The sequence below is a fragment of the Chelmon rostratus genome, chromosome 5 (assembly GCF_017976325.1).
Source record: "Chelmon rostratus isolate fCheRos1 chromosome 5, fCheRos1.pri, whole genome shotgun sequence".
NCBI classification, from domain to species: Eukaryota; Metazoa; Chordata; class Actinopteri; order Chaetodontiformes; family Chaetodontidae; genus Chelmon; species Chelmon rostratus.
Window position 1 is genome coordinate 25,638,579 of NC_055662.1, and position 24,634 is coordinate 25,663,212.

Here is a 24,634-nt window from a genome sequence, read left to right on the forward strand (position 1 = left end):
CACGTGGTCACTATAGGAGTTACATTGCTGGGGAACTCTTGATATGTTACGTGTTTTTTCCATGGAATGTGTAAATCCACACATTATGAAATGGAAAACGTGCACCCACATTTACTCGGATGGATGTTTATGGATTGAGGCAGATATTCCTGTTCCAGCTAATAATGCGGCAGTGAAAGGATGTTATTGTCCTTTCATTAAGAATTTATTTGGGATGCTTTTAGCATTGTCCCATGGCACAGTAAGTGACGTAGGATAATGACCATCACAACGGGTCTCCTGATGAAAACATTTAGCTGATACACATTCACACTAATACACTCCCTAACAGGCATCATGTTTTCATCGGCTTCCTGCTTGTGCATTGACCATTTTGCCGAATTTATTTTAAGTGAACGTTAAAAGCTATTGTCTTTATTTCCCCCTCATCAATGGTCTTTCTCCTGCTTGGCAGCCTCTTCAAGGAAGTTTCAAAGAGAGACAGTGCAGCTGTAGTTCGGACTCCCCCGTTAGGCTGGAGATGAGGAATGTGGTGGGAGGCCTTCGGGGGCTTCTCCCTGAGGCTCCCATCCCTGTAGTTTGCTGTTATCAGGGATAGTCATTTAGACCGTGTCAAATCTGTTCATCAAAATAAATGTTCAAGAATGTGACTCTACCTTTGACTTCAAGCTTTTTTTTTTGTGTGCCTCTCACACTCTCCATCACATTTGTTTTTCTCTGATGCAAAAAGGGTTCTTAACTTGTTCTTAAACACACTCATTAAACTACAAACCCCATAACATGACTGCAAGTCGAAGTGGAGATGTAAGTATAAGTATTTTAGATACACCTGAGAAAGAAATAAAATAAAACATTTGGCAAAATATTAAATTCAAATGAGATATTTTAAAAAAAATCAGCCACAGCAACTAGACCCAGACGACTGACCTTCAGTGTTTAGGGTGAATGAACAGATTCACATTGCAATGTGTCCCACTGCTTAATATTTGGCATTTACGTTGTGTACTGCAAATGACACCAAATATCAATGTAGTGTTTACCACAAGTTTGTGTTCTTTTTCTTTTACTGGTACTTTTTTTTTTTCCAAAATCAAAGCATATTTCATTTGGTATTTTAAGAACTGAATGTTTTTTGCCCAAACAGTACTGACTTAATTAGTTCTTGCTTTTCTGTGCTATTCTTGGCAGGCAAGCCAGGACTGGTTCACATTTTCTGTCTGATTTATTGCCCAGTGGGCACCAAGCTGCTGTAACACCGTCTACCATGAGGATTAAGAGCTTTATTTTGAACATTTTATATTTTGTATGTATTTGCTAGCTGACTGTGAATTCGGGATCAGCTCAAAGTGTCTTTCCATTGGTGGTTATTGTTGATTTTGTCGCAGCTGCTTCATCCAAAACCCAGGCCTCTCCTCCTGGCTGCAACAAATGGCCTCAGTCTCCTTTCAGAAAGGTTTCCCCTTTAGCTATCTTTGTTTCCAAACCGGTGATGGATGTGGCAGCATTCTTTTACATCGCTGTTACAATCGTTTCAAATGGATCTGTTGAGGCTGGTGAATAAAGCACACAGTGCTCAGAGGAGGAGTAAGAGGAAGCTGGGAGCTCAAAAGGTTGGCTGTGTAAACCATGCCATGGTTGAACAGCTTACCAGCAGCACTATGGAGAGCTCATCTTTGCTTTACCCCCAGACTGCTGGATGGCACAGATCCCTCTACTCCAAATGAGCGTTTTACAGCTCTACGGTTCACTGGGTAGGGAGAAAGCTACTGTAGCAGTGTTGTAAAATAATGTGGTGGTTACTCTGCTGTTGTGATGACTGGAAGTTGTGGGAGGCAGGCTGTTCTAGAGAAAATGACTTAACTGTAGCTCATGCACATAAAAACAAAACACAGGCATACCAGCTTCTGCTTGTGCAAGACTCTGCCCGAGAGCAGCACACGGGCTGTGCAGTCGTTGCAATGTGGCTTTAATTACAACGTCCATAGAGGTGGCAATGATTACTGATGAGCACACACCAAAGGCAAAGTCACATAAAGATAAGAACATTTGTTATATACAATTTTGAGGTTTGCCCCAATTAAAGCAAAAGCAAACTGTCCCCTGTGAGAGGATATTTGAATGAAAGAAGGGTTTCGTAGACAGAAAATGACTAACTTCCTGTTGAGGCTACACTTACAGAGTCTGTGGTATGCTGAGTGGTGAGTTGAGTCCTTTCAGGCATTTGTAGTGACTTTGAGTAAGTGGGTACTTTCTCTTGCAAGTTATTATTGCAATAGTATTTATTGTATAGGGGGTTTGGGTTGTAATAAAAATTGGTTCGACTAACATTATTTGCAACACGGCTCATGCACACAGGTTTCCATGGTACTCAAGTATTATGGGATTATGTTGTGAGGAGGGTGCACCGTGGAGTGATGGCCACGACATTGGGTCAAAGGTGTCAGACTTGACATAAGGAAGACAGTAATTGAGCGCTCGCAGCGAATGGGCGGAGGCGGAGCACCGGAGTTAACGTTACCCAACACTGGGCTGCTTGGTCCGGTTATCTGAGCGCTTGTCAAGACAGCAGCAGATGCGCCGTCCTGCCTGGTTTAAGTCCGCTAAGAAGCTACTAGTCCAATTAACCGAGAAGAGGCGGAAATCCACGCATGTAGGCTGCTCGAACAACTTGCTGCCCCGCGGCTGGACGATGGATGTGAGCGCCGCTCCGGCACACCGTGACGACCTGACACTCGCCATCAGCGACCGAGCTGGACCAGAAGCGACGCGGTGTCAGCAGTGAGATGCTGGCGTGTTCTGAGCGCTGACAGTCGCGATCTGGGCTCACACAATAAGCCTCCATAAGCCGCCGGAGCACAGGCCCGCGCGCGCGTCATTAGCGACGCTGCGGAGTTTCCTCGAGCTGTTCGTGAAGGCGGATCGTTAACATGGAAACACACTCCGATGTGCTGCTCGTCACCGCAAATGTCGGCTCGCTCTTTGACAATGTAAGTAGACTGCTAGAGAGTAAAATTAAAACGACACCAGACTGCAGCGCTGCCAGAGGATTATACCTAATGCTGTTAGGCTGATAGAGAAATAATTAGCCGAGAGGGTACAGGAGGTAAGTTTTACCTTGAATGGGCTCCGCTGCTAGCTTACATCTTTGGTAGCCTTAAGGATGTAACAAGTTTGCTAACCTCTTCACGCGCTTCGTGGCCTGTTAAACTAATTTTAATCCTCGTGTTTTATGTATCTAACACATCACTAAGTCAGTCGTGATTGTCTGTCATCTGTCAGTAGCGTGTGCTACATGCCGTTCACCGCTGTCGTCGATTTAAGAGAAAAACCGACGAGCCAAAGTTGGTCGAGTTTCAGGCGTCACGTGACCTGCTGGCAGTCCGAGTGGGGGACCTGTGACCCTGTGAAATTATTGTCCTATTATGGTGATTAAAAGTAAATTTGATAACGTACTTAAATTAAAGAGGAGTCACACTTCATAATCCAATGATTAAATTAAAGTCAGGAATATCATACAGTCATATTTGACAATGTAGTACAAGGAACATATGAATCTTGTTGGAAATCTTATTTATGATTTTACAGTTTTATATTAATTAATTTCTTAACATATTCTTTGTGTTATCTCCTCTATGTTGCTGTTATTGCTGCATATTTTAACCAGGACATTTTGTGTTAAATGAAAGTTTAACCCACGCAGTCCTTTTGGTGTAACAGTGGACCTCACATTTTGACCATAAGACACGTTGGCTGTTCACATAAGGGGACTAATCATACGTTTGTCTTTGTTAAATCCCCCCCGAACATTCATTACATCATATATCATTCAGTATTAGGGTTTGTATGCCATTGCAGTGGTCTTCCAGGCCCTTTAAAATATTATTAAGTCCCCCTGCTCCCGTTTTTAATTTAAAACAGTGGACCCTCTCCATGTGTGGCACCCAGAATCATCATCACCTCCTGGACCTGGCAACTGCATGACGTGCAAACAATCCCCGTTGAAAATTACTGTTTATAATGTTGGTCCAGGGAGGTTCTGTGATATTCATTAGTCACTTTATAGAATCCTTTTTGTACTTTAGGGCATTTGCATTGTAAGCGGCAGTCGTTTCACTATTTCTGTAATTTTATGCAAGTTGCAGCCTAGTCTCAGATGTTTGTATATTTTTGAAAATTAACTGTAAAAGCGCTTTTTTAATACAGAAAGGGATTAAAGAGAATAGATTGCAATTGAACTATTCTAAACACATGGCTAAATATCCAGTGGTTTTTAGACTTGGCCTATTCTGGTCTGACAAAACTTTCAGACACAGCAGGGAGGAGGGCTCTTACACTCATGGAAATTTGGCTCAGGACCATGTTTCCGGTTGCCAGATCTGGCTCCAGTGAAAACATGTTAGATCCCATTGTGGGAGATATGTAAACAGATGACTATCTTCCCCCGGGGGACTTGAGCTTTTCTACTTACTTAAGCCCCACTATTTCTACAAACAAACACTCCTAAACGTTCACCCAGCCTTCGGGATAAGAGCAAGACCTTAAGCACATCACAGGATAAATCCTGTTGCTTTACAGTGCTGGACTGGCCGAGTGTCCTGTCAGAGCAGTTTAGCCAGTGATAGTCAACTCTAGCTGCTAGTCTGTGCCACTAGCTACATTTCTATGGCACACCATAGCAGCACCCTGGAGATTATGTCCACCGTTTCTTGTGAGCTTGTGTAACGACTATCTATAGACTCATTTGTATTGGATAGCTATTATTGTTGTACAAACGTTCCCATAATTCATACAAATGGTCTAAAATTATTTATCAGATTATAAATCTGTAAAAGTCTTATATGGAATTTATAATTGCTAAAGACACATTTCAGACAATATTCTTTATCAGACATCCTGGAGCAACAGAGCATTAACTTAATCACTGTGCTTGATTCAGTAAAGCTAAACAGTTTAAAGTAAAACAGTTTCTTTGGAACAGCGGAGGCTCCCTCAGGACCTCTCTTGTTCAGCGTGCCTCGTCTTGTTGCTTGGCGCATAGTACGAGTTTACCACAGGAGGAAAAAGATACTGTTTTGTTTCTGGATTGTGAATGTTTGAAATTCTTTCGGTGTTTCAGGTTTTCCTCCTCTAATCTTTCATGCACTGTGCAGACAGAGCTGCATCTTTAGTATAACCGCTGTATGAACTTTTATCTCTAAAACATACATTACAGTTATACAGTATGGATGGATCATGGTTGTTTAATAGAGCCACTGTTCACAAGAGTGTACAGACTCTGTTACAATGATGTGGGAGTCCTTCAGCTGCAGTCATCCCTGTCACACTGCCATGCAAATGCACTATGCAAAGCCATTTCTCAGCTGGCATGAATGCACCTGGCCTTACAGCAGCTTGTACATTACTCTGTGAGCACACTGTGGGGCAAATTCTGAAAGGGTGTGTAGTAAGCAACATGTTCAAATGCCACAGTTTAGTTTAAGGGACTGTTGTGGATTCTTGTTTCGCTTACGGCCTTTAAAATGCCAGAGAACCAGTTTTAGAGTCAGAGAGGTTTGTCTGGTATGAGAGGAAACATAATCATCAGGACACATGAGATGAATCTACAGCATCCCACTGTACATTCTGTCCCACAGTCGCACAGTTCTACAATGTAAATCGAAGTGTGGTTCCAAACAGGGGACGGTCTGCTAAGTAAGCCTAAACCTCGTTTGACAGATTGCTGTGTGTACGGTTTAGCTGCCTGCTTTTCTCATACATGCTTCATGCGGCTGTAAAGTGACTATGCAATAGTTACACTCAACTTCAGGGGATGTGTGGATGGTGGCCAGATGATGACATGTGCAGCTACACTTGAATGAGACTGAATCTTATATTAAAATATTTACAGACAATCTTTACTGTTTGTTTTAACCTGCAGAGAGTTAATATTAGCTCAGAGCGTTTCCTCTCTGTGATTCATGATTCCCTGACTTCCATTTTTTGCTGTAATTATTTTGATCGACTAGTAAATTATTATCAAATTGAAAATTGGAGTCGTCATGTCACCAAAAATGAGAAACCAAATAAGTGATAATGTTGGTCTGTGTCTGCTGCTTGTGCAAATAGCCAACTGTGTGCTGACATATTAGCATGGATATCTTCACAAAGGGATGTCAGTGTTGTGTTTACAGCTTGTTCCACTGCCCCCAGGTGGCAAAACAATAACATATTGCAGGTTTACCATTTGATTTTAGATGACTACTTCCAGAATGATTGCTCAATTTCTCTGTTTTTCATTTTATAGGTGGGGGAAATTCAAAATGAATGGTTACAAGAATTGTACAAGGTAAGTCTGGGCCTCCTGGGTCTTGCATTAATAATTCACAGTTTTAAACATTTGGTATTTCCACTCAGTACTGGCCGTGTTATATTTTTCTCACACATTTTGTGGACAATCTGGTGCAGTTCAGCTAAAAAAAAAACTGTGTTACATAGTTTGCTCTGGCCCTCTTTCTTTGGCTACTGGCATTTATTACATTGGTGACATGCTAACATACACAACAACTGTGTTATTATAGATCCTCTGTCTGCACAGCAGCTCCACGTTACCCTGGAAAACAGATACTGTGCTGATAAGTGGTAACATAGCACATTAGACCTAGCACTGAAATTCAGTAAGAAAAATACTCCACATGATCCCTAATGCATAGTTAACACACAGTGTTGACCTTCTTCACTCTTCATTACTCTGTCATGTAAAACCTGTAGAATAAGGCCTGTTTGCACCGCTTTGTTTCAGACTATCCACAGCTACAAGCCACAGTTCATCGCCCTGCACTTCCAGGAGGTGGGAGGGAAGGACTACATGGTCAACATGGGCCATGCTGAAAACTTCTTTTGGTAGGACTTATGCGCTTCTCATAATCCATGTTGATCAGTAAAGTCATGTTCCTACCTTATTTTAATTTTCAGCACATTCAAATAGGGCTGGAACTCCATTATTTTCATTATTGATAATGTGCTTGATTATTTTCTCCATAAGTTAATCATTTAGTTTATAGAATGTCAAAAAACAGTGAAAAATGCCCTTAATGGTTTCGTTGTCAGATAGCTTGTCCACCTAGGAGTCCCAAACGTGAAGATATTCAGATCACAGGAAATGCAGAAAACCACCAAATATTAACTTTTGAGAGGATAGAACCAGTATAGTGTGCCAATCAAGCTTAAGAACTTAACTATTAAAATTTTTTCATCAATCTGTCAATTAATTTTCTGTCTGTCGACAAGTCTATTAATAGACTTATCTCTTCAGCTCAAAGGGAACAAGCTTTTTCGCTCTATTGTCTGATGATTTCTCTGTTGTCTCTGTTGTTTCCAGGAGCATTGAGTCCAGTGAGGAAATGAAAGACTTCGACAGGGTCTGCATCTATGTGGACAACCAGTTCCAAGCAGAAGACAGCTTCACGGTAAGAAACTTCTCATTCACAGTAGTTCACATGTTCTTCCACTAGATGGGGTCCTCCTCCATGTTAGTGCTCAGAGGTCGGAGGTGTTCAGCGTACTCTGCTGTTGGGTGAAAAGCAGGATCTGGTTGCTGGTCAGCACTTTAGGGAAAGCCAAAGTCTGTAGACCCCAGTGGAGCAGCAGAGAAGGTCATTTCTGTTGCAATACTGTACAATGTAACACAAATTTTGGATTGGATACCAGCCACCATCTATCTGCATTTTTAGGCCATGTTGAGTATAGTGACTTGTTCTTAACAAAAACAACAAAAACGAACCTAAGCCACTGAGGGGCTGCTGCTACCTGCTGGAATTAGTAATTGACGCGTCCGTCGTCTTCCGGGTCCAATGAATCCAACACTCGTTTGCAATCATCCACATTGAGAATGTTATGAATTCCTTTTTACTGCACTTTCATTGTGAAAAATACAGAGTGGAGCCCCCCGATTAAAGCGCTGGCAGCATGTGATAGATAACAAAATTTGTATAGGCCCATGATATATGAGATTTTGTTTATTATTAGATTTTAGTTTTACTATTTTAGTGAGTTTTTTTGCAATATAAGACAATATAAAATGCCAGTGTGATTAAAAACATGAAAAATGTTCTCGAAAATCAATGAGATTAGAGTTAAATTCAGTTTGCTCATGAAATGTCTTTAAATGTCACCATAAAGCTAATCTGATCATTGACGTTTTATCAACATTTTTTCTTTTTTAGAATAAGTACAGCTGCTGTCATGGTATGTTTTTGATCAAACTGTATTTTTAATTTAGAGATGAACTAATGAAATTTCACAATGAAAATCACAACTGTAATAGTTATGCAGACTTTTGCTGCTTATTGTAATCTGGTTTCATAGGTGCATGTGCGTGTGGGCGTGTGTGTGTGTGTGTGGTTGCTTGTGTGTTTGTGTTGTTGGGTTGGGCTTCATATATCAAGGTTCACTGCACAATCTCAGATGGTGCAAAGCCACGGCCTTGTGTGAGTGATCTCAGACATATAGCATGAAACAATGTTGTAGTAGTGTAACACCATATGGGCACAGACAGAGGAGATGTTCTTAAAGACAGGTTTGTTAAGTTACTCATACCACTACCTACATCTCTTATTGTCATCTATCCTTGAACCCAGAGTCTGTCTCGGTCGCTGGAGTCTGAGCTGGTGCACTTCAGCGCCTCGCAGGACGCTGCTCGGGTCATGGGCTCAGGTTCAATCTCCACACCTGTCGTGAAAGCCATTTCTTACTTTCAGCTTCTTTATTAGTGACCCTCACACACTAGAGCAACTTCTCAGTCTTTTTCCTGGAACTGAACTGTGTTTGTAGATGCTCATGGTGAGTTTGCCCGTATTAGTTTGTCTGAAATTGTGCCCTGGTTGAGAGTAACACCTCCACAACCCATGTTGAGAAAAGTGGCTGAGTGTTTCTTAAACTATTAACCCCTTACTCCTCCCATGTGATACCTTCACACTGGCCCTCTGACAGTAGGGGTCAATGGCTGCATCTGTAGACTGAAGGTGTGTGAAGTAAAAAGGGGGAAAGTCAATGGCCAGGTGTGGGGAAGACAGGCCAAAGTCAATACATTTAACTCTAGATTAAAACTATTGATCCCAGCCCATTTGTGCACGATAAATAAAGTGTGAGGGGGGTGGTGGAAGACAGCTGGGACTAAGTTTCCCCTGCGCTTGAGTGTTCGCACCCTCCGCTGTTTGCCCTGAGAGGGTTGCAGCCCCCCCACCCCACCTCACCCCACCCCTCCTAATGCCTCATTCTCATTTCGTCGGTGCCACCTGCATTGATTTTCAATTTGTTTCCCCTTGGCTGCGGATCATCAGTTATATGGCCAAGAGAGAGTTTGGGGGGTTCTCCTTTCACAGGGGCTGCAGGAGTAGAGGGGGCAGACTTGCATGCATTCCCAGTACAAATGGTGTTTTGATAAAAAATCACTTGTAAGTCAATATTTTTTTATTAAACTGTGCACAAACCTGATTGATGAAGATGGGTGTTTGGCAGAGTATGTGGAGGAGAATGTGTATCTCTGTTTGAGTGTGTGTGTGCGTGTGTGTGTGTGTGTGTACTTTGCTGTACTGTTTAAGCATAACATTGTACTGATCCAACATAAACTAGGCCAAATTTAGATCAATTTGCTCGAGCTAATTATTAGAATTTAGTCCTTGAATCATCCAAGAATCATCATTTGCTTCTAATTGTTGTGACAAAATGACTCTTTCTGAACTTGCTTCCCAACCGTTCTTTACTTTGGCGTTTAGTTGTAGCATGAAGTTAGCATCCCACTCAGACTCTTTCACGCAGCTCTGACCTTAGTTTGGACAAGTTTGTCGCTAATTGCCGCCCGCTGGAGCCGACCACAGAGACGGCTCCATTTTATGGAATGAGGATGACTTTGGCACTGAAGATAAATGATCTCTTCTGGGAGAGATCTCTCATGCTCTGTGTGTGCGTGAGCATATGCATGTGTGTGTGTGTGTGTGTGTGCGCGTGTGGGGTGGGGGTTTGCACAGCGTTCCGTCACGCCCCGAGCCCTCTGAGTGCTGGCTGATTTTTCTTCGGCCCCCAGTCACAGTGGCAGCGTTGGCAGACAGCAGGGCTACTGCTTAATACCTTTTAAATTGTTTTAATTTTCTGTCTTTATTGATCTCACAGGGCATGATTAATCAGATCAGTGGAGCAGGCAGTTAGTACATTAAAAATTGTCAGTCCCATGTCAGGGATGATTGGGCGCTGAAGTGTGTGTGTGAGAGAGGCAGTGTGTGGATGTGTTGTGCAGTTATGTGTTCTGCTGAACGTCTATTCTTTAAAGTTTCATGTGTCTTTGGGTGAGTAACAATAAACTGTGTCGTGCTGGATCGTTCGATACGCGGCGCACAATTCAGCTCAGGTGATGGAAGAAATGAACAGTTCAGTTCATCATCTCAGAGGCCGAGTTGAGATGATTTCTCCTGTTTTTGTCTTCCGGGTTTCATTGTGAATCACTGATGTGAAAACTCTGAACGGATCAGACAGAGCTTAATTTTTCCATTTAAAAATCATAAACATCAATGTCGCGATATCCAACATGGAGGGATGAAAGGAAAACTTTGCTGGATTTTTTAATATATATATTTTTATATTTTTTATATTTAGCTGTAGCTTGTCTGAAACTAAAGGTGTACACAACAACATTAAAAGTGTAATTTCAGTATGAATTTCTGAGCTTCTTATCACAGCTGCACCTTTGTGATGCTTCGGTTTTAAAACTGAAACCAATTTTACATATTTTTGTGCTGTAGCCTGGTACATTTATCTGATATTGACATTCCTCTCTCTCCTGACAGGCTTTGGGGAGCATGTACTTCATCCACAAGACACTGAAAAACATCTCTCAGTATGATTTTAATGGTAAAAGCTTCACTCTTTATGCATGATGTTTGCATTGATTTTTAGCATTTTATCATTGTTTGTCAGCTAGTGGTGAATTCATAATGCTTTTTTCCTTGAAAAAAAGATATGAGTTTGGATCTCAACATAAACCACACGCCAGAATCTTGTAATGTTATAAAATCAGGTGTTTCAGGACCTTTCTCTGCGTGTAATGACAGTTTGATGGCCACACCTTCTGGCCAGATATTTGCAAAGAACCTGAATTTAAAGTGGAGCTGTTATCTTCCTGCTGCATAGTCCAGTCACGTTAGGTGTGAAAAAGCTCCTCAGAAAAGCTTATGGAAGAACCATAAACATCCTGCAGCTGCCACTCGCTGTGTGGGCCAAACCGATTGTTGTTCACCAAACACAGTCTAATGGCTCACTTATAGATCCTCTCATCACGTATGCCGCTCTGATGAGGTTAACACCAGTTTATTGATTGCTGTTTGCATGTTTTCTCACTCTTTTACATGTCACCCCCCCCCCCCACAGAGAAGGATTTTAAAGCCGTGTCAGGGCAGAACAAACACGTGGGCTCTTTGGACGGGGTCACCACAGTGGAGAAAGAAAAATTCCCAAAGAATTTCTGGCCTGATGTGAGTATGTATGCATGAGTGTGCATCTGTGTATGCCTGCATTTGTGTGTATGTGTGTGTGTGTGTGTGTGCAGGTGTGGGGAGGGGTACGTGAGGGCCAAAGGGAGATGTTGGGACAAATGAGTCTACTGGGGCTGCAGGGGCTGTCTGCCTGCTCTGACAGGGAGATGAGACAAATTATGTGAAGGAATCAATAATTATCAGTTTGGCCCTTCAAAGACACGGCTCACTGCTGTTTACTGACTCACTCTAATTTGTCTCTGTTGCAGTTCAAGTGGTCCAGAAAGGGCTTCATGAGGACCCGCTGGATCATACACAACCAGTACGTAGTGTACACTAACAACAACCCCACCCTGATCAGTCATGGTTTAATTCAGCTCACTTTCACTTTTGGTTCTTTGTTGACTTGTGAAATCCTGTTCTTGGAAAAACTCCTGATACTTATAACTCTAAGCTTTTTTCAAACAGCTTGGAAAGCCAGTGAGGTCGTCTGTTAAAGGCCTGTGATGCATAAACACAAAGAAGTCTGGTTTCCCACAATAGCTGTCAAAGAAGTGAAAGCACGGAAATCACGAATGATTTATCTGTCATCAAACAAAGGATAGTCTGTTTTCCTTTCTGCTTCCTCAGAGGACGGCTGGGTAACATCGGAAATGTTTTGGTACGAGTGCTGATTCAGCACTTGACTGCTGGTATTTTTGACACCTTACTTAGAGATTAATATTTTTTGTATTAACAGGGGATCGCTTGAGTGCTTGTATGTGGCAGGGCTCACCCTGAGTGATGAATTCAAAACTAGCGTTTTAGCATCTTTTAGCTTACTGTTTTGATTGAGCTCTATAAAGCTTAAAAATCCCTCTCTACACTACCTGCTCTGCAATAGCAAACAGACCAAATTAGCTACTAGCTAATGAACTAACTAGAGCATTTAGCAAATAAAGATGCAGGTATTTCTCTCAGGAGATGGTGGAGACCAAAATAGAGTTAAAAGGATATTGACTACTGGTCGCTAGAAACACAATGAAAGCCATTGCTGCTTCATGCCTGCTGGATGTGTACATAAGCAACTGTTAGCTAACACGTTCACCATATCAACTCAACTTGGCGATAAAATGCTAATGTTTGAGCACAGCTAGTTTCCACAGCACAAAAGACGCCAACAATCAGTTAATGCATGTGCAATGCAACACAGAATCCAAAGTTCAAATGATTATTGTTGCCTGAACAGAAGCAGCCAAACAAGAACTTTTGATTTAATCAGTAAATATCTAACCACACATTTGATGCCCACCTTCGATACTTGACAGTTTTCGCATTTTGTTTCGAGCAGAAGATATACATTCTAAGGTACGATATCTAGCCCTCCCTCAGAGTTGTTTGAGCAGTTCAGAAACAATTATTCATAGCTGCTGCAGTGGCTCAAACTCACAACTTCTGTTTTTTCATCTGCTCTGGCCCCTGTGGATGTTTTAGCAAAAACTTGTATTCATTTAGTTTGCTGACTAAAGTGTCCAATTAAAAATTATCAGCTAAATTATATGTATGTGGCCAATGAATATGCTGAATGTTACAGGAGTGTGAACACATTTATTTTAATTAGCAAAGAATTTTTATTTAAATTCTATGTTTTGAATCCATTGAATGAAATAGAAGTTAAATATAGCTGTGCAGTCTGTGCTGTCTGAGAACACTGGTCACTGTTTGCTCTGCCGTGTTGTTACCTGCGGGTAATAACAAAAGGAGCCCGCAATCTGTGTGCCACAGCATCAGACTGTGAGTCAACACAGCTCGGGGTTGGATGTACATTAATTGTTTTCCGGTGACAGCCAAAGAACAGGAGTGAACGCTCTGCTCAAAAGACGAATGCGCTTGTTTGTGGACTCAGTATTAACACGAGTGCACTCGTAGATTAGAAGGCTCCTCATAAGTGACACCCGTTTGTACAAACACACACACTCACCTATCAGATGTCAGGCTTTGGTGTTAACAGATTGTTTCCTGTTTCTAATCTCCACCTGCCACATATCACCATATTTTCTGTGTGTGTTTGTGTGTGTTCTTCACAGAGGTCTGGACCTGGTCAATGTTCACCTGTTCCATGATGCCTCCAACCTCATTGCCTGCAACTCCAGTCCTTCCATTTACTCAGCCAACCGCAAAAACGCTCTCAGATATGTCATCAACAGGTCAGATATCCAGCTGCACGCAACTAGTAAAAGCTAGATTGCAAAATATACGTTTAAGTTAAACATTAACGTACAAAAGCGATTACAACTGAAAGACTCTTATGAATGGAGGACTTTTCTTACAGTCTCAGCTAATGTCATGAAGCCTTTTCTGTCTTGTAAACAGGATATTTCAGGACTTAACATAAACTCTGACCTTTGAATGGAACAGTAAACTACTTAGAAAATATCATATATATGTGAATTTGTACACACTGAAAGTAAGGTTTAATAGAGAAAAAGGCCCAAACATCTGTGCTGTCTCCTTGCAGGATATCAGACAGCCGCTACACTCCTCTGCCTTTCTTCTTGTTTGGAGATTTCAACTTCCGTCTGGACACACTTAGTCTGGTCCAGGTAACTTGAATGCCTCTTGAAGCTCAGGTGCTGAGGATGTGTATCAGCCTGACATTTTGACTTAGACCCTTCCTTTTGTTTGTGTTTCTGTGAGCAGCATCTGTCCACTTCGGCAGATGTGCAGACCGTGAAGAAAGACAGCACTAATGAAGTGGAGAAAATCATCTGCGAAGAAAAAGACAACGACCACCAGGTGATTTAAAGCAGCTCGGTTCAGACAATAACCGACATTTTATTTTTAGCGCTGCTGTGATTCACCTGCGTTCACTTCACCTGCAGGTGCTGCTCCACATTGAGGAGAAGCTGTTCGCCTACCTGCACCAGGCGGTGTTCAGGGAGGACAATGGCAGAGCAGTGAGTTCACAGTCTCAACTTTCACCTACACTGATGCCATCAGCTACTCCACAGCCTCAGAGAAACTCTATGCTGTGACTATAACTATAATACAACAGGCTGCTTAGCAACAATCTCACATGTCTTCACAGATTTTAGATTAGATCCTGTCAGCGGAAATCAATCCTATGAATGACAGTACAGTAAATACAGTTAGGAGGTAAACCAAACTGTGGTAACTGTGACAGGGTTTTCACTTGTTCTTAAGTTGTACTCGCTGGCCTCATGCTTGTCATGCATGTGTTGAGGTTTCCTGTAATCAGTGTCGGCCTCTACCCTTCAGCTTCTGAAATATGACAAAGAAGCCGCAGCATTCCACGATGTTGTTAGGGAAGAGGACATCAAATTTCCACCCAGGTAAGATTTCTAGCTGAGCTCCTTGCTGCAGACAAACTGCTCATAAACTCCCACCTCTGTTGTTATCCCTTAAATATCTCCCTCTGTCCCTTTCAGCTACCCCTACAGTGAAGAGTACACTAAACCGACCCAGTACATGAACACTCGCTGTCCTGCCTGGTGTGATCGTATCCTCATGTCTCACACTGCCCAAGCATTCATTCACAAGGTCAGTCGATGCTCACCATCATGGTAGCTGAATGAAGCTGCAGGTTATCTGCCTTTAACACACAAAGTGCGGAATATGCAGTGGAAGGCTTGTATATACACACTCACACATGCACAAAGTCACGTGACTGAAGAGTCAACATATTTAAATCTCTTATTTTTCTTTGAAAGAATCTTATCTCTTGTTTTGAGCAATTTCTCGCTCAAGCTTCATGTTCTCATGCAGCATGTATTGATTTTGCACTAACGTTAATCATAACAGTGACAGATTTACCTCTCAAAATTTATATTTAAAAAAAACAATCCTCGATTTTATACAGACAAAAACAGGCTTCTTATTTTCAGACAGTGGCTGTCGATTTATTTTCGGCTAAATTTCCAACTATAGGGAGCGATATTTGGTAGATGTTGATCTCGTCCAGATGATCTAAAAGTTCATCCTTCTTTGCAGGGAGACGACAGTGAGAAGAGCGTTGTTTACAACACAGTGGGTCCTAACGTCTGTATGGGAGACCATAAGGTAACAGATTAAATAGCATGTATCTTGTGCAGGATAAAAACGGCCCTGTAGAGTAACTCTGGTGTGTTCTTGTGGTTTTTCCTGTAGCCGGTTTTCTTGTTCTTCTCACTGAAGACAAACGACCATTGACTCGGATCCTTCTGAATGGTAAGAGATCGTGCCAGTGGGTGCGTTCCTGTACTGCACGGCGTGTTGAGGCATATATGTGTCTGTGTGGGGATTCCGGAGGGGAGGATTTAGTGTATGAGAGCGATCACAGTAATCTTGCTCCGCTCCCCAGAGAGCCATAACCCAACCTGGCCCATTGGAGTCGGGATATGAACTAAGATGAAGTGCCTGCGGGACACCAGCTCTCCTTTGTGTCCAGCATAGTAGGACCACAGGCGATCAGCACCTTTCACTGATCTATGTCTATTGAATCCTCTCCACTGTCACTGTGGCTACGCACTAAGTGCATTGCTGGCCTGCTTTTCATTAATTACCATCTGGATGGTCGGCTGGAGAGACATGCATTGTGCCGGACAGCATATTGGCATTTTTACGGCCATGATTTTGTTTTGCTGCCGTTTGAATGTATTTTTTCTGAGGATGGACTGCCTTTTCATGAGGGTCCTTCTTCACAGAGCTGCAAAATGATGAGACCCTTGCAATGAAGGGACTTAAAAGATGCTACGACCAGCTCGCTTTTTCTTTTGTGTTTGACATTCGGAGACTTAGAACAAGTTCAGTCCGGGAACTCGGCTACGTTTTATTGCATCATAACAGATTAATGTATGATCACGTGGGAATTGTTTGCCTTGTTTGTTAAGGGAGGTTATCTTTGACTGCAGCTTTTAATGACTTCTAATGGCCTTGTTTTTAATAGTGAAAGATAATAGGGCACTTTTTAATCCCTGTCAACAAAATACTGTGTCCCCACCTGCTTTATGATTCCTATGCCTTTGTTTGTGTTGTTGAACGATGTATGATGTGTATCTTGGATGTGTGTGTGTGTCTGCTGCAGAGTTTACCACAGTCTCAGTACCAGAAGGTGATCAGCATGACGGTCACCTGCCACAACCCACCCGTCAGCCAGCTGTGGCTCTCGACACAGGAAGCCCCCACTGTGAAAACCCCATCCTCAAATCACCGGTGTCTCACATCTGATCTCACTGCCACACACTGTCGACCTGAGCTCGAGTGGCACCAGCGCAGCACAGCAGCTTTCCTGGATTTCTGAGATCCTCCTCTCACTCTCAGATCTTAAGTCCTGCGACCTGAAAGCTCAGTGTCACTGAGGATGTTCCTACGATTCCTGCTCGCAGCCATCGAGATTGTTTCTCTTTTTTCGTCCTTCTTTTTTTAATGCGACCAAGAATGACGTAAAGACAGCAGTGTGCGACTGTAGACCAGCCCCTTCAAATGGGTGTGCACATGCAACATTCTTACATTTTGATCAGAGTGGATTTTAGCTAATGCATTAAAAAAAATCTGCCTTTTTTGCAGACAGTGTCAGATAAACCCCAGCCAAGGCATCATAGATTGACTTATTTCTTATTGGCACTTAATAATGTAATAAATGTCTCCAGTCAATTAGGCCACTTTGTAGCAACTGAACTGGATAATTCCACTCAGTAGGTTTTATATTAGCTGTTGAATTCAAATCTGAATCCATCATTCAGAAACTCCTGTGTAAATAATTTTTATCTAAACATTATAAAGAACATTAGTGTTAATGTGAGCCACAGTCTGTGTAAAACCTGAGTAATGAAAACAAAAAAATATGGGATCTTTAATCAGATATTGGACCAGGCCTACTGACTGCATGTGTATGCTTTTATTTTGTATTTTATGCCATTTTTAGATCAGGTATTTACCTTTTAAAGTTGTTTACTATCACTGTAAGCAGGATTTGACCGTAAAGCCGGAGACACCGTAGAGGAATGCTGCAATCTCAGTTTCCCGTGAGCATGTTTGTTGAGATGTCCTCCATAGATAATGCCATTTATGAAGGATTTCTGACTGACATGTTATTGTTTTCCCACGCATGCAGCTGCTCCCTCACAGCGGCTTTAACTGTGTCACTCATGATAACATAAAAAAATCCATCTCAGAATTGATTTTGATAAATAATATCATGACTTTAATTGCAAAGTTATGTAGAAATGACACTAGACAGTGGACAAAACAACAACAAACCAACTGCAGCAGTTTCGTCTGTTCATGAATGTCGGGGTAAGAATTAATTCACATAACACAGCAGCAGGGTTGCACCCTGCTGAATTTAAAGTAGCGTTCCTCACTGTTTTACTACCAACTGTACATTAATACCAAGTGCTTTATTCCACAAGCTACAGCTCAGCAGTTCTCAATTTTTCCATTTCCTCACTCACAAAGTTCTCTTTACGGTTTGCACCGAAATCTCTTCCACCCTGGTCTGGTTGGCATCGACCTTATTTCATTGCCAAAACAATTACGCTGTGGGTCTCACGTGTTTAGTTCCAACTCTTTAGAAGCGTGGACGTTTCCAACGCATGGTTTCACTTGAACGTCACACAGTCCCGTATATATACAGTATGCACGTGTGTGCACCTGCACACGACACAGAAGTGATTTTTTTTTTTTTTTTTTTTGTTCTGTTGATTCACAGTCTCATTCTGTAGCACCATTGCTGTCATATATTTTTGATGTGTGAATTATTGTTTAGATTGTTTTGACCTGGCTTTAATAATGACTAAATGAATTTAAAATGTGTTTGTGGTTTGTTATTCATCCGTCCATTAGCTGTACCTTATTATCCTTGGGGCATATTTTGTGAAACTCCTTCTGTCTTATGCAGCTTCATGGACCTATATTCATACAGAAATGCTTGTCATGGATAAATTCACAGATATCGGTATAAAGTTCGGACCGTCGGACATGTTTGTAGAGTGGGACTGAAGACTTGCCGCAATAAGATTAAGTCAGTGATGCGAATGTGTGTGTAGAGGAAGTTTGTAAGTAATAAACTTTTAGCTGTTCACTGTTGACCAGTCCTGGGAGTGGAGTTCATTATAAGGCCAGTATTACCTTTAGATTAACTCTGGTCAAACACTACATCATTGAAATATTTCACTTTTGTAAATAAAATATTACCCTCATAAATATGTTGCATTGCTTCTGATTGGTTGCACCGGCACTGTGTATGTTGCAATCAGGGATGTTGAGACTGACAGCACTGACTTAGGAGAAACAACCATAGCCATTGTATTAGAGTCACGCCTGTGTGAGGAAATGTGAAATTGTGATTGTGATGTATACGTTGCATTTCCTGCATGTGGCTGATAGACCTGAAAGGTTGGGTAATCTGTGCGTCTACTGTAAAAACTGCTGCCTTTCAGGTTTTATCTGTTACTGGGAAATGACACGTGCATCTTGACTGGAGTAACCTAAATATGTACTTTTAGTTATATTGACTTGAAAGAAAAAATAACAGCAATACTCGCTTTTGTGCAGTTATAAACTAGAGTCATGCTAAATGAACTTTGATCCTGCACAAACTTAATCCAAGGCATATATTACTGTATGTCTGTGTTATGTATTCAGCTTCCATAGTTTATTTTGCGTCAGAAGAAGAAAAACGACATCTGAAACAGAGGAGGTATTCAGGCTGCCCTCTAAAGCTGGAATGGGCTGCGCTATTTAGGAGATTTTGCTCAGACTGAAAGTCTTCAAGGGCCAACAAATCAAGAGACCGATTCAAACCTTTATTGCATTTCATTTTTTGTGTTGATTCAGTGGTTTGACTCAGATAAATCCAAATTATTTAAAAAAAAAAAAAATCACAGATAGCAAATGGAGGGAGCCTAAAACCTGTAATATGCAATGATTGTGCAATGAATGACACTGACAGCAGCACAACTACATTGTTGGCACATTTTCTTATCTTTGATGTGAGTCATCAGAGCAGAACTGTCTCCTCTGACTGCTTCATGCAGCCTGATATCATCTGCCTGAGCCGTACGCAGTCTGAACCCACTGAGCCTGAATGGTGAACGAGCTGGTCTGTTGGTATTGATTTCATGTTGAAGTGGGCTGTGGGGGTCATTGTCTTCAATTAGGCTCTACCACACAAGTAAATCACACAAGATTGGACCTTTGACCTTTGCACTCCTCTTCAGCAAATAAACAGGCAGCGCTGCAGCCAAATAATGCCTGTTTACGTTTGATCTTTCATTTAAAAGCTGACAAGACAGTTTACCACCAGGTTTCAGGTGCTTTTCTCACAATGTGCACTTCAGTATATTTTCACATTGTATTTCAAAATAAATTATGCAATAATAAATAACAAAGCCACAAACTTCAAGTCAACATTTAACTTAAGCATTTAAGAAATATAAATCACACTTGATTCCCTGTAAATGTCTTTGACCTTTAAAAGTGCTTCTCTCTCTGCACTGAATTCTTCTAATTAAAAATGTTTTCCTCCCTTTTTAACATCCTGCATTTCAGGTTTGTGGGCTGTTGTCCATCAGCACATAAACCCACATACATTACAGCAGGATGTGTCATTTAGCGCCTGAAACACCGATGTGAAATCTTTATTTAAAAGCAGATACCTTCAAAATAATAGCACGAAATAATCACAATCAGTTTTAAATGTTCATTAATAACTTCAGGTTACTGTCTTTTTTTATTTATTAGTATTACCAACAGCATCATGCAGTCATTTTCTCTGTTTTTACAAAACGATGTGTGCGACACAACCTCCAGACATACCAGTGCAACATGTAACAGGCCGGAGATCAGTTCTTACAGTAACTTGGAAAAGTAAACGTGTTTTAGCTTCATTTTACAGCCTGTTGGTCTGTTATTGAACCCTCTGATGCTCCAGATGTCTGTTAGTGACCTTTTCTGAACATGCGTAAATGCTCATTCATCAAACTTTGTATTCAAAACTAGTGACTTTTATTACAGCATGCAGGTCTGCAGAGAAGCCCGTGTGCGTGTGTGTGTGTGTGCACGCGCGCGTGTGCGTGACGCGTGTCAGACGTGGTGCGGCCCGAGGCGCAGGACGGAGAAAGCCCTGCGGTGTTTGCGCAGCAGCAGCCGTATCTTGTCGTCGTCAGAGTCGGGGTCCAGGGGCTTGTTGTACTCCTCGTCCTCCACCTCGTTCTCCGAGGCCTCCCCGCTCTGCCCCGCGTGGCTGGTCTGCGTGGAGCTCGGCTCCGAGGCGCTCTTCTTCCTCCACTTGGTGCGTCTGTTCTGGAACCACACCTGAACACAGCGGGTGGGGGAATTACGGTCAGTGGCATGAGGTTATATTTGTCTGCACCATCTTGTTTACAATCATTTCTTATGTAAAGGTATGAAAATCATCCCTGACCCCGTTTCTGCATGATGGTGAGATCAGTGTTCATGAGAGATATGCGTCTAACCCGCTGCTGTTGGTTCTCCTGACCTCCTTTTCTAATATTGGCACAGATGCACATTTTTAAGTTTCTTTTCTATTCCTGTGTGTGTAAGTAATAAGTCAATCCATTGCATCTTTCAAAACAAGAAGTACAAGAGGTGAAACCAGAAAACAGCAGCAAAAAAAAAAGAAAAAAAGAGGAACATGAAACATGGAGTCAAATATTTGCTGTCAACCAGCTCATCTAAACGCATCATTTCAGCAGCTGTAATGTGAACCTGCTGTAATCTCTACCTTCACTTGTGATTCAGTCATGCCCAGAGAATAAGCCAGCCTCGCTCTCTCAGGCCCGGCCAAGTACTTTGTCTGCTCGAACGTTTTCTCCAGAGCAAATATCTGATGGCCGCTAAAGGTTGGTCTGGTGTGTTTCTTCCTGCCTGACATCTCGCCCAGAGGACCACTGCCTGAAAACACCAAAGGAGAAAAACATCTCAGCTTCAGAAATTAGATTCACCCGCTGAAATGCTTCAGGTCATGCAAATAAATGTTTGCGTCATAATAAAACAAACAGCTCATCCCCTGATCAGAATCACTTTGTTACTCATACATCAAAGATCTCAACTTTAAATAAACAGTTTAAAGAGCAGCATCATCCACGTTTTATATAAAAGTGGTGTTTTATGAAGGTTGTATTGGATGTTTTTGCATTTTAAATCATAGCCTTTAGACGTGACTTTCAAATAGACTCACATTTTAAAATCCCACATTTAATTTGTACGTACTGCTGGACGTGTTTTTGAGATTACTGTATATCTGTAAATTGTCTTTTCTCGTGAGACTGAACTGTCGCTAACTGTCGAGTCCTCTGAGACAGACACAGGGAAGTTGTAATGTGCTGACGGTCTGGATGCTGAGTCCAGTCTGCAGGGTTTAGACTCACTGTTGGTGCACTGCTGCCTCCCTCCTCTCCAGTCACAGCCGCTCTCCGCCCAGCAGCTCACACTGCGGCCCTTCATGGGGCACTCGGCGCCGGGCTTGGAGAAGCCGCCCAGGTTGGAGTTGTAGTCTCGGTTATAGTACATGGACGTGCTGGTGACGGAGGGGCCGAAACCTCCCATGGTAGAGTATCCGGACAGCAGGGTGGTGGTGCCTGTGGAGCCCATCCCCACCATGGAGCGGCTCAGGATGTCGCTGATGCCGTGAGGGGTCCCTGCCTGCAGCTGGCTGTTGAGGCCCGGGTTGAGCTTGTAGAAAGAGTTGGGCACTGAGTACTGGCACACGGGGGCCTTGAGGTCCGAGGGGAATTGGTTCAGGCTGTTGTTGAACAGGAAGGACCCCTGGATGTTTGGATCCATGGGGAGTACTGTAACTCTGCCTCCAGGTCTCAGTAACACATCCAATAAGATCCAGGCAGGAAAAGACCTCTGAGGGGCCCACGAGGAGTTCTCTCACCCAGCAGGCGATGTCTGGATCTGGGATCACACCCACCGTCCCCAGATACTCAGATAATTAAGAGCACTAATAGAAATTTGAGCGAAGTCCCCGGTGTTTGCCGAAGTTGTTACAACATCAGAAACAGTGCAGCAGCAGCAGCAGCAGATAAACTCTTCACTCTCGCCCTTCGCCTCTTCTCAGCCACAGCGTGGTCTGTGATAATCCCATATCTGAAATCTCGGGCGAGCCGGATTTTAGCGTTCTCCTAAAGACATGCGCCTCCTGCCGCCTCTCCCCACAGATATCAAAAATAAGCAGTATCTGGAAATGGAGTGACACCTTGATAAAGCTGGGCCACATTAGAATGCAGCCTGGGATTGGCCTGGGCCTCACAGCTTTAGCGGCGTCCTATTGGCTCCTCTCCGAAAGCCAAGCCTTTTATTGGAAGGCAGCAGATTAATAGTGTTTTGAACAGGTGGAGTGGGAACAAGTTGATTTTTTGATGGCCTGCCATGTCTGACCAAGTGGAGCAGAGGCAGCTGAGCCCGGAGCGCACAGAGGAGGAGAAGAAGAAGGGTCGCTCTGCTTCCTGCTTTAATCCTGGAGAAATGCAGCTCTGAAGCGAATGAGAATGGGTATATTGTAGATAATGTAGATAACAAAATCTACATTTAGGCACCAGTTCATGTCAGTTAAGACATTATATATCTGGTTCAGGTCATAAATAGTCTGTAATTCATCTGACAGTGTGATCCATATAACTATCAGATGTGTTTTACTCCTCCTTCTGTGCTTGAGAAATATATATAATATAATAAAATATATTTTAAAAAATGCAAAGGAGGCAAAAATATATATTCAAAGAAAAACAATCAGCTGACACAGTTTACAGTATTCACAGAGTCTCTTATTTTCATTGACTCTGCTGCATCTTCCACTTTCAATATGAGGTGACAGTGCAGCACATGACTGCGTATGAATGAATAGTATTATAATAGTAATAGTAATAGTAATAGCAATAGTAATAGTAATATGATTAGAGTGCCATAAAAACATCATATTAATTCACTGTAGTGTTCTGTGTTAAAAATGGGGAAATGTTGTCTTTACCATTAAAATTACTTATAAATTGTTTCATGAAGTTGACATGAAAATATAGAATTCAGGTACAAGATTTAGTTGTTTATTCAGTTATATGAACTTTATAAACAAATTTAGCCATACAAATGTTAATATTATGGGATTTAGTGTAGTATAGATGCACGGGTGAGTTTTTGTAATTCTTGCAGTTTTCCTTATTTTAATACACAGTTGTATCAGAAGTTGTATTGCATATGAAAGTTTACAAACCTACAATCTAACATTTGGTCTGCAGCATATAAATAGATTCCTCATAAACGGTTGTGAAATTTTATGTTGCAAGTCTGCACACACCTCCAAACTCTGGATATGTTTAAGGAGCGGCCTGAATTTTGGTCACTGCAGAAAGGAAAGCTAGGAACTTTCCAAGAGTGATGATGTCATTTTGGATTTTCCCGTTAAGGTCTCATCCTGTCACATGATCAGGACTGCCGACCAATGAGGAGTGAACATGATTAACCAATGACAGCAGAGAAGGTTTTGAAGTGTGGAGCTCTGCCTGTTCTCATCACATGTATGCAATTCCTGTAAATACACGGAGCCTGTCTGGAATGTGATATCCAGGATTTTGGTGGCATTTTCCATGACGTGCTGAATCAGGGGGCTTTTGCAAAGTTTCTCAAAAAGGAGCTTATTGCACTGGGATAAAATCATACTCAGGACATTCAAATATTAGATTCACTCAGCTTTTAAGAACAAAATCTGCTCATATGGAGTCAAGAGGGGAAAAAGATGCATCTCACTTTTACAGTAAACACAAGCGAGTGCAGTGAGGTGATACATGAAAGCTAGAGACACACACTGTGAAAGGTTATATACAGGCAGAAGCTGAAACCTTCTCTCTGTAACATCAAAATACAGGCAGCACATCATGAATTATGATTTTATTGTGACCTTTATATCACCGTCTCAAATATACAGTATTTCTTTATTTTGTGCACGGAAACATACAAAATACGTGTTTGCATGATCTTTGTTGGTCAGCACAAAGCAGTCACAAGATGCTGACCAGTTATTAAACTGATACTCCGATGCTGTTTTTATTGCTGCTCTAACAGTTACTGACTTCAGGGAAGTCACATGTAGTAGCACTAAAACACTGTTGGCACCGCGCCCCACACAATGTGAG

General features: G+C 42.0%; 2 protein-coding genes across 2 annotated transcripts; one reads left to right on the plus strand and one right to left on the minus strand.

Moving 5' to 3' along the window:
- The first annotated feature begins 2,425 nt into the window (after positions 1 to 2,425).
- Positions 2,426 to 18,672, plus strand: inpp5l (inositol polyphosphate-5-phosphatase L). The gene is made up of 16 exons (XM_041937892.1): positions 2,426 to 2,987; positions 6,284 to 6,325; positions 6,779 to 6,879; positions 7,358 to 7,445; positions 10,818 to 10,881; positions 11,398 to 11,501; positions 11,771 to 11,823; positions 13,568 to 13,687; positions 13,999 to 14,083; positions 14,181 to 14,276; positions 14,363 to 14,437; positions 14,760 to 14,833; positions 14,930 to 15,041; positions 15,492 to 15,560; positions 15,648 to 15,707; positions 16,564 to 18,672. Exons 1-15 carry the CDS (start codon positions 2,928 to 2,930, stop codon positions 15,687 to 15,689), a joined length of 1,185 nt encoding a protein of 394 aa, XP_041793826.1. The 5' UTR covers positions 2,426 to 2,927; the 3' UTR covers positions 15,690 to 15,707; positions 16,564 to 18,672.
- Positions 18,673 to 20,273: 1,601 nt separating this feature from the next.
- Positions 20,274 to 22,290, minus strand: nkx6.3 (NK6 homeobox 3). Its single transcript, XM_041937910.1, has 3 exons — positions 21,872 to 22,290; positions 21,226 to 21,395; positions 20,274 to 20,795 (listed from the first exon to the last, which is right to left on the minus strand). Exons 1-3 carry the CDS (start codon positions 22,284 to 22,286, stop codon positions 20,565 to 20,567), a joined length of 816 nt encoding a protein of 271 aa, XP_041793844.1. The 5' UTR covers positions 22,287 to 22,290; the 3' UTR covers positions 20,274 to 20,564.
- Between the last annotated feature and the right edge of the window lie 2,344 nt (positions 22,291 to 24,634).